The 10,984-nt window shown below is 30.0% G+C and overlaps 1 protein-coding gene across 1 annotated transcript; it reads left to right on the forward strand.

Annotated features, from left to right (window-relative positions):
- The first annotated feature begins 6,422 nt into the window (after window positions 1-6,422).
- Window positions 6,423-10,984, forward strand: LOC106409795 (WAT1-related protein At4g30420-like). The gene is made up of 7 exons (XM_013850355.3): window positions 6,423-6,735; window positions 6,831-6,899; window positions 6,996-7,112; window positions 7,212-7,452; window positions 7,552-7,710; window positions 7,795-7,946; window positions 8,029-10,984. Exons 1-7 carry the CDS (start codon window positions 6,557-6,559, stop codon window positions 8,216-8,218), a joined length of 1,107 nt encoding a protein of 368 aa, XP_013705809.2. The 5' UTR covers window positions 6,423-6,556; the 3' UTR covers window positions 8,219-10,984.

Raw genomic sequence — 10,984 nt, forward strand, 5'->3', positions numbered from 1 at the left:
TCTTCGTCTTTACGACGAAATCATTTCCTCGCTAAGTTACGACGAATTGGCGAGGAAATATGCGTTACGACGAACGTTTAACGACGAAACGTGTTTCCTCGCTAATTCCTCGTAAACCCAATTTTACGAGGAATTAGCGAGGAAACCGCCGTTGTTAAATTTGTGTTTTTTTGTAGTGATTACCTATAATGCGTTGGTTAAAGTCTGTTTGGGCTAAAAATCATTTTCGTTGCCTTGCCAGAAGTTTCAGAAATTCCTAGATAACAGGCCGGTCTGGAGCATTGGCAAAAGAATTGATCACCTAGGGCATCACGATTATAAGACCAGCACTGCCAGAGAAAAGAAAGTTTGCAACGGCTTGAAAATAGTGAATACACGCGAGTCTTGCTTTTGCTAGTGTTGTTCGGGAGCGGCTTGAGCTGTTAGCTTCGATCTAAGGACATATATGTGCAGCTGTGCTTCCTCACTTAAGATTTTACCCGTTTGATAGCTAAAACGCGTAAAATTTGATATAATACACGAGTAAGGAGTACCATTATTTGGCGAGGATCCGAGTATTTTAAATTTGTATATAAATCTACTGTTCAACTTTTCTTTTCATTAATTCTGTATGATTTGATGTGCTATTTCGATCTCCATTCTTATCATATTCATATATACATAAGTTGGCCATGTGTTGTATAGTGAGTTCATTCGATAAAGGATTTGTGTGTGGTTGGGATTGAGTTTGAGAGGTTTTTTTTAAGATTATTGCGTGAGAAATTGGTATCAATCGCTATCAGCCATGTGAAATCATTTGAAGTCAAAAGAATCGACGGAATGGTGAGTGGATTAGCTTCAGTTTCGTGAATCTACGACACCGAGACAGCCCAAAAGTTATATAGAGTGACGCGTAATAAATAAGTATATCTATAATATTATTTGATAAGTCAGGTTCTTATGTATCATGGTCAGTTTAATTCTCACGATGATTAATTACACTGATATTTTTAATAAATTAAAAATATTACATTTAAATACTATTATTGAATTTTTTATATATTTTTCTTTTTCAAATTTTCTAAATAACATATATAATTAAAAAAAACATTTATAAAGGTTTAAAACAAATTTAAAAACGAAAATATATGTATATAAAATATGATTTCATTAAAAAAGAAAGTTCACAAAATAGAAATATTCCATTTAAAAAATATTTTTCAATAACATAAAATATACTTTTGAAGTAATAAAATATTTCTTTATATCTATATTTTCTTAGATGAAAATATATATTTGCATATAATGTGATTTCATAAAACAACATTCACACACATAATCTTGATTGTAGAAAAAGAAATATTATTTATTTTAAAGCATAATTTTAAACAATACAAAAGTATATATTTTCAAAGTAATAGAAATAATTTTTATATATCTATCTATTTTCTTAGATTATTACATAAAATAATTAAGTAACATAAACTGATATATGTTTAATTGACAAAAAAATAGTTTATAATTAGTATTATTGAAATATTTTATTTATTTTTCATATATTTAGTTGACTATAATATCTTTCAATTACAGCAAAAATCTATAAATTATATTTTACTTATATAATATGATTTTTAAAATACGATCACACTTTTTTTTAAATACTTATTTTTAGGAGATATTAAAAAAAAATAACAATAAACATCTTTTGATGAAATAATTACAAAATATTTTAAAATAACACAGCACTATATACTTTAACAAGGTAGATATATTATATTTTATCATTATTAAAATTATTTGTTTTCATAATATTAAATTTGCTTTTAAATTTTATGCTTTTATTTTTTATAGAACTTAATATGACTATAATTAAAATATCAAAGCAAATCTGAATTCTCATTTTTCGATTATTTAAAATTAATTTCAGTTTACCATTTAATAAATTTAAGGCATAAAATTATTTAGAATTTATAAAATATTTTAAATATTAATATGTGTTCATGAGCTTCTAAATGTATTAGTTACTTATGTATGTAACTCCATATTGGTCATCGCTTTATTTTCTGATATTTTTAAAAAAAAAATCAACATATAACTTGATAAATATTATGAAACTACATGGACATTTAAATGATACATAAAATTAATTTGATTTTACTTAATTATAATAAAAAATAATTATACTTCAATTTGAATTTGAAAGAATATATGTAATTCACTATATTCACAATATGAGTGACTCGATTAATCGAACTTACAAAATCATAGATTTAACTAAAATAAGAATATATATATATATATATATAATTTTACAATAATAATATATTTTATAAATGTAAATTATAGGATGACTCAAAACATATTATCAAATGAAAATAGAAATTTAACCAACTGTTATAATTTAGTTCTTTTGTAAAATTTATATATATGCATGAGACTGTAGAATATTATCGTTATATTTATTTACGTAATTTGGAATCAAACACTTTAGTTTATTTTACATTTCATTCTAAGCACTATATATCTTAAGTTATACGTAATCTTCTTTAAATATATTTACATATCTAAGACAACAACCAACGTAAATGCAAATATGAAAAATCACAAATTTAATATATTTAAAATAAAAAATAATTATAGTGGAATTTGGAGAAATTTATGCAATCTAAATTGACTGTAAAAAAATAACAAAACCGAATAGATATAACATATCTAAAATCATATGTCAAATTAAAGTAATATAATATTATCAATATAAATTATGCATACAAATTATAAATTAATTTAAAATTAAAAATAAATAGAAATCAATTATTATAGTATATTTATTTTATAAATATTTATATCCGTGCATGAGCACGGGAAAATCACCTAGTATAATAGTATAATCTAAATCAACAAACATAATCTCATTTCAATGATATGTTTGTCCCCTTAAATCAAGGTGAGACTAATACGCGGCTTCTTCTCTTTCAAGGACAAAAGTAAAAACATTAATTCTCCTTCCCTAATTACTTAATTTGTTGTTTATCGGATAATTTAGTAAAAGCTTGATTTAAACTTTACTAAGAAGCGATAAAATTTGAGAAAAGTGTCACTGTAATTTGTATACGGTATGTAATCATCCGTACATATATGATATGAATTGGTGTACATGTTTCCATGGGTCGTAGCAGAACAAACAAAGCAACATAGAACATGTTTGAAACAAGTTTCCAGAGCAGAAACGTTATAACACAGTGAAAAAAATCAACTATGATTCTTGTTTTCATTATATTTTGAGAACAATGTCACTGTAATACGTATATATATATACATATGATATATATGAACTGGTCTTTTGAAATATATGAATATTTTGGCCATCAGCATTAATGGTTTTTAGTGTGTTTCTCAAAAAAAAAAAAAAAATGAAAATAGCTATAAGTATGAGAAAAAACACATAATGTCTCTCATAAGAGACCAAAAACAATTTATAAAAAACTGATTCTACACTTGTCAGCTGATGAATTTTTTAAACCATTTGTCATTTGTACATTGACCTACTATCTTTTGGTTATTAAAATAATAGCTTGAGAGATCTACTTGAGTTACGTGTGGATGCTCTTCTTACAATGTTCGAGCAGAACAAACAGGTGAAACATGTTTAATATAAGCGCAGGACATTATAATACAATGTGAAAACAACTTTTTTTTTTAATTCTAATTTGGTAATCGCTGTTGATCAACATTGAAGAAGCGGGGTGTCTCATATGCAATGCGAAGCGTCTCACGTTAATGGAAGCCAACAAATGGTTGAGTTTGGGTCGTCGTTTGCCCGCTTCGTAGTTGGTAAATTGTGTTAGAACTTGCGTTAAAAATAGGGACGATTCGACACTTGTAAAATCGTTTTTTTCTTTTAATTGTCAAATTTATTTTGGATCATGATTAGTCATAAGTTAAATTTTTTTTTTTTTTTAACCAGGTGTTGACCTTACGGTCCACCACCTAGGTCCGGCGCCAGCCTTTGTCTGTACTTTTTTACGGGCCTTGGATACGCCTCCCCTTCCCCGCGAATCAATCAGCCGACCTCCCCTCCCAAAGAGGTAGTACCACTAGACTACAAGGTCCTGGGTGTCATAAGTTAAATTGGTTGAAATATTATCAGCTTCCATCCTTTATATGGTAATTTTGATCTTAGTTTGTTGATCGGCTATAATTTTTTTTTGCTGCAATATTACATAGTTTTATCATCTGAGAGAAACGATCTAAGCATGTAATCAAATGTATTTAGAAGAGAAGTCAACTACATTACACATTGGCATGACGCAGAATAAATATAAATAAAGGGTGTCATGGTACAATCGATCATGCCAAGCAATTAACCTACAGATTATATATGGGCCTAGTTGAGTTATTGCTTCCATGTGCACACTTTTGTTAGTGATCAAGGCTTCAGAGCTTACAACTACTTTTCTTGAATTTACGTATTGTGAATTTCAATACGATTGCATGTGAGTCAAATCTCTAGAGACAAAAGAATTATAAAAATAATTTTTTTATTAACTTTAGAAATTACTCAAAACTAAAGCTTTTAATGTTTCTCTCTTAAATCTTATGGAACAACTCTGTTTGATCTATTTATATGAAAGATAATTTTTTAACATGTGAGATATGAAAAACACAAACCTAACTTAAATAGAAAATTTTATTTTTCTATTTCTAAATTTTCTTATTATGTTTATCTTAACATATTAAACATATAATAATATGGTGAGTTTCCACAAGCTTGGAATTATCCAATAGTGAGAAGGTTGGATCTTAAATGAGTCTATATATTAGAGAAGTCGTAGCTAATACAATTGGTTAGTTAAGATCCACGCCTTGCGCGGAATGAATATTATATATTAATTTAATTTTATGTATTATGTATTTTTATATGTTATGAAATAACAAATAGATATTAAATAATTAAAAGTTAGTAACTATTACATACATAATTAAATTGATGAAAACATATATATTAATTTTATTAATCCAAACAATATTTTTTTTCTATTTGATAGGTTATATAAATAAATTTAAATGATACTAACATAGTATATTTTTAATATTAATGTGTATTAAATGATGTTTTCTACTCATATATTTTTTTTATCATTTGTATCTTTTATAGCAAAAACTTTAAATTATTGATAACAAAATTTTCATTGTGGGATTAATAGTTTTAGTTATTTATATTTTTTTTTTAAATTAAGTTGTCAATGTTTGTTCAAAGATTTTATCAAAACAAAAAATAGTTCAAAGTAAATTTCAAAATTAAAATATTTCTGTATTTTATATGTTATGTATTTTAATTAAAAAAATATATATATATATATATATCTTCTAATCTTAATGATTAATTTAAATTAGACTTTTTACTTATATGATTTTGTAATCATTTGTACTTTGTCATGACAAAAATTTTAAACTATGGATCACAAAATTTGAATGTGAGACTTTTAATAGTTTTAGTAATTTATAATCGTTTAAAAAAATTCAAAATATAAAATATACAAAAGATACACTATTTTAATATTTTAATAGTTTAATAGTTTTAATATTTTAATAGTTTTAAAATAAGCAAATATGATAGAAGATACATTATTTTTTTATCAAATCGCTATTATTCAAAATCATTAATTGACATATATACTTTAGTCATATTAAGAAATTCCGTAACTTTTATTTAAATAAATAAGAAAGAACATTATTAATAAATTTATGGTTAGTTTAATAAAAAATTATTATATAATTAAATAGACCAAGATATTTTTCTAATGATTTTTAAAATCATTTTAGTGATGATACGTGGGTACAAAAAAAAAGTTGTAATGCTTATCAATTAATATATAAGGGATTATTTAGTTTTAAATTTTATTTCATAAAAATAGTCTATGTACGAGTTTACGATCGGGTTGTAATTCTAAATCCTCTATACCCGATTAACTTTACAACTCTACATATATTTTTGCTTCAATTTCATTAGGAGAAACATAAATGTCTAGTTATATTATATGAGGTCGTAGGTCAAATTGAATTGATGTTAATGTCGTGTTTCAGGAAATTCACCAAGGTTGAGAATTTTATCTTCGAAATAATTGAACGGCCAGTTGGGCGGCATATATATATTTGCGACGATAAAGATTGTATTTACACGTTATCGCAGTTGACATTCTATATCTGCGAGAAGCAGACATTATTACTAGACATTTTAAATAAGTGCCTCCATTTGACACGAAATCAAACAAAAATATAGTTACTATTTAAAAAGTGACTCATTCGTCTACGTACAATAATGAATATATAAAATATAGTCCTCGTTTTTAGCGAGAGAATAAAGAATTAAACTAATAAAAGTTTTTTTTTGTTACCATATATGTCCATATAAATATGAGAAATGTTTGCAAATGTTACATAATTGTTAGCTAGCTGGGGTTCTTTGACAAAAATAATATTACTATACACTACTACTATTAATAATAACGTATAAATATAAAGGGGGAGAGCGAGATAGAGAAATAGGGCGCAAGATAGAAAGAGAGAAAGATAGAAGATGGGGAATGTAGAGGAGTACAAGCCGGTGATTGCCATGTTGGGGCTGCAACTGTGTTATGCAGGAGTGATTCTTACCTCTGAAGCTACTTTGGTTAATGGAACAAGCCCTCGGGTTTTTATCTTATATAGGCAAGCCTTTGCAACCATTTTCATCTTCCCATTTATCCTCTTCACAAGGTATTTAGAATCATATCCCTCTCTCTCTAAATATTCATGAATTTGTGACTAGTTCTTGCTAATTCCTTTTTGTGTGTGTGTGTTTTGGATTGTAGGGGAAGATCGAAGTTATCAAATTTGGATCTAAGAAGCTTTTCTTTAATATTCATGGCCTCGCTTGTAGGGTAAGTGTATACGTACACATAAGAGATTTGCTTGTGCTTTATTTCTTTAGGCCTCTAAGTTGATGAATCTTGGACAATTTTTCCTTGTTGTTGCAGCATTACCCTGTATCAAAATCTGTATTTTGAAGGTATCTACTTAGCTTCATCGTCGATGGGAAGTGCCATGGGTAACATCATCCCTGCATTCACCTTCCTAATCTCATTTCTCGCCGGGTATATAACTTATATATTCATATATTACATTCATAACATCATCTCTCTTTATATGGAAAATTTGGAAATTTTATGTAACTAATTACTGCTGATCTTTAGATACGAGAAGGTGAATTTTCGGAATATCAGAGGCTTAGCGAAGATATTAGGGACGGTCATATGTGTAGTAGGAGCCGTATCCATGACTCTGATTCGTGGGCCAAAGATTCTCAACTCGGAATTTTCTTTACCGATAGCGAAATCGTTACTAGGAAATATTAAGGACCAGAACTTATGGCTGTTTGGTTGTTTGTTGGTGTTCGTTAGCACTCTTTGCTGGTCTTTTTCGCTCATAATTCAGGTAAATTTCACTAAACAAGAACGATCATTACTTTCTTTTTTTTTGGTAACGTTTCTTGCTTCACAAAAAAATTAAACATTGTTTACAACAATACCCTAGGTTCCAATATCTGCCTATTACCCAGACCACCTCTCTTTATCAGCGTGGATGTGTTTATTCAGCACGATACAATGTGCAATCGTCACTTTCTTCCTCGAGAAAGACCCAAACGCATGGATTCTCCATTCCTACTCCGAGTTAGCGACGTGTCTCTACGCTGTAAGCACATAAATAACCCAGTTGATTTTTTTTTATATATTCTTTAGCAGACATAAACCCTAATTTTTAAAATATGATTGTTAGGGAGTTGTAACGTCAGCGATTTCTACTACGGTCCAAGCTTGGGTTATATCTAAAAGAGGCCCTTTGTTCTCAGCAATGTTTAATCCTCTCTGTACAGTCATTGTCACAATCTTGGCTTCTATGTTCCTTCAAGAAGAGATGTTCACCGGAGGGTAAGATTTAATATTTCCTTAATATAATATTACTACAATTCATAAACATTATATTTATATTTGTTTGATTATTTTTTCTTAGTTTAATCGGAGGATTATTTGTGATCATGGGACTTTACATGGTGCTCTGGGGTAAAGCAAAAGATGTTGATGTCATGATAATTCAAGAACAGATAGACAATAATAAGAACTCAGAAGTGAAGATTCAAATCGAAGATTTTTCAGACACTGAAAAGTGTAACAATGATCTGAAGAAACCCCTTCTGTCCTAACACAAATTATCAGAAGAAATCCAAACACAGCAACAGTTAAAGAATTCAAGATCTCTTTCTTCTTGTGTTTCTTAAATTTTGAAATATATTTGTTGTAATAAATGTAAATTGTGTTATGAATAAATAATCTAAGTCTAGCTTCAAGAATAACAAACTTTAATGTCATGTACTTAAAAAAATGTGATCCATCTCGTCCTAACGATAAGCATTGGACTAACTCGTGAGCATTATCCCAAGACCACTTGTAGAAAGAGCTGTCATGTTAAAAAAAAATGTGATATCATCGTCGCAGACCTACTTAACTGAGACGACGCAACGTGGATAATAGATCGAGAGTGGAGGATACGTTTTGCTGGCAGAAAACAAAAGATGGCATCTATAGTGTCAAAACGGGATATTACTCTCTTCTGGAGGATAGGGGCCGTAACAATGCTGTGAGAACACACCCGGAAGAATTCAAATGGAAACAACATGAAAGTTCTGATGGATACCGATAAACAGTTGAACAAGAGCAGTACCAAGAAAAATCAAACTTGTATATTAAGAATCACTTAAACAATCTTCCTAGATCTGTTTAATCCGATTTACTCAACGTCACACTTGACTAGAGACGACCAATTCTTAATCTACCCAAGGTACGTGATCGAGACACTCTCACCACTAGCCTACTCAAGATCGCAGTTAAGAACACTCTCTTAAACTCGATGTATAACCCTTAAAAAGCACACCTTAGTCGAAATGCCTAACCACACATATATACTCTAGCTAACTGACATATTGACTCAAATCTACTCCAATCTTCTTGTTCGCCAACTGGCCAAATCTCCTAGAATATTGGATAGATATCTTCGACTAACAATTCTCAATTGTTTCCTTCACAATGTATGACACAGCCCACGGCCTGTGTAACTCATCTGAACTCCGCTTGTGTAACACAGCCCACGGCCTGTGTAGATCACGTGATATCGCTCAAACCTTGAGCTAACACAACATGTCTGGTCGCTCAACACTTCTGAAAAATTCAAATTGTTTGTATGGAAGCTTTTTAGAGGGGCATTGCCAATAGGAATTTGTGGGTATTTGTGGGTTACTATGAACAAGTAACCTACAAAATCAGTGGAACCCAAATATCAGTATGGCATGTGTTCTATGTCCATCCACTATGGAGACTAGAAATCACTTGTTCTTCTCCTGTCAGTTCTCGGCTCAGGTATGGAGTTCGCTAATGCGAGGCTTGCTTAGAGATGATTACAGCTCATATTGGAATGTCATTACGACACTCATCAAAGATCCCACTTACAACCAGGTCAAACTCTTCATTATCCGTTATGCTTTCCAAGCAACTGTCCACAACATTTGGGGTGAAAGGAACTGTCGTCGTCATGGGGCTCTGTGCCATCACCTCCGATTAGAATTGTGAACCACCTTGACAAAACAATTCGCAACAGATTATCTACAATCAGGTTGCATGGGAACAGAGCTTACGAACAGGGGCTTCTGCCTTCTGGTTTTGTTTGGCTCTAGGACGAATAGTTAGGTTATTCTTTCATTAAGTTCCTTTGTTCTTTTTAAGTTTCAAACACATCTACAATAAAGATGCACCCAGGACCGGTCCAAAGATTGGGAATTTTTTCTATTACCCTAAGCCAAAATAAATAAAATTATATCTTTACATAGGGAAAATTATAAACAAAAAATACATAAGGGAAAAAAAAATATATAGCTCATGGGCCCCAATCCGTCGCTTATCGCTTGATGCACCTGATGTACACAGTCTTTTGTTTGAATATAATTTCACATTCATTCAAAAAAAAAAGTTTCTTGTATCAACAAAACGTTGTTGCTCATAAACTCTCCACCGGGGACAACGTTTCTTTATCCTTGAGTCTTTATCTTGATGAGTATCTTGGATTTTGCTGTGACCTCTTCGCGCGCTGATCTCGGTTTCCTCCTCGTCAAGATCTTCTTGCTTCTTCTCACGATCTCCACCTTAGGCAGCTTCTTTAGTATGATGTTTAAAGTTTTGTACTATGAATGTATGTTATAATAGATATTATACCATTTTGACAGAACCATCTCCATTCGAATGGTATAATAGGAGTATAATAGACATTATACCATTTTCAGAGAACCATCTCCATTCGGATAGTTCAATTTGGATCAGCCAACCGATTTTCAAAATTAAACCTAAAATTCCAAAAGTCATCCAAATGATCTATCTGAATGAGTTGCATTTTTATTGACTAAACGAACAAAATTCACATTTCCATCCAGATTTCCATCCAGATGGTTCATCTAGATCGAGAAACAAACAGGTTTTAATGGACTAAACTGATGTATTTGGAAGGCCACTGAATTATGCTTTCTTTCCTGAACCGGAGACCCCTTACAAACCACTCGTGACAAGCACATGCTTGTACACGGAAGCATGGCCTTGCCATCAGAAACAAAGAAAGGTGCTGCACGAGAAAGATTAAGAAACATATTTTAAAGTAGTATAATAATATCAAATTTACAAAAAGAAAAAGTAGTATAATATTTTTTGCAAAAAAAGAAAAAAAAGAAAGAAAACTAGGTATAAGATAGAGCATAGGCTAGGAAACGTTTTCTAACATTAGGAACAACTGACTGCTAACACTATGCATTATAAGCTTTGTAGAATAACTAGGTGTTTTCATGCATCATCTAAATGATGAATTTTTAAAATTAAATTATATTTAAAAATGAAAAATTAATAATATTATATTTTATTATTTTTATCAATAT

Source organism: Brassica napus, chromosome C7 (assembly GCF_020379485.1).
Source record: "Brassica napus cultivar Da-Ae chromosome C7, Da-Ae, whole genome shotgun sequence".
In the NCBI taxonomy this organism is placed as follows: domain Eukaryota; kingdom Viridiplantae; phylum Streptophyta; class Magnoliopsida; order Brassicales; family Brassicaceae; genus Brassica; species Brassica napus.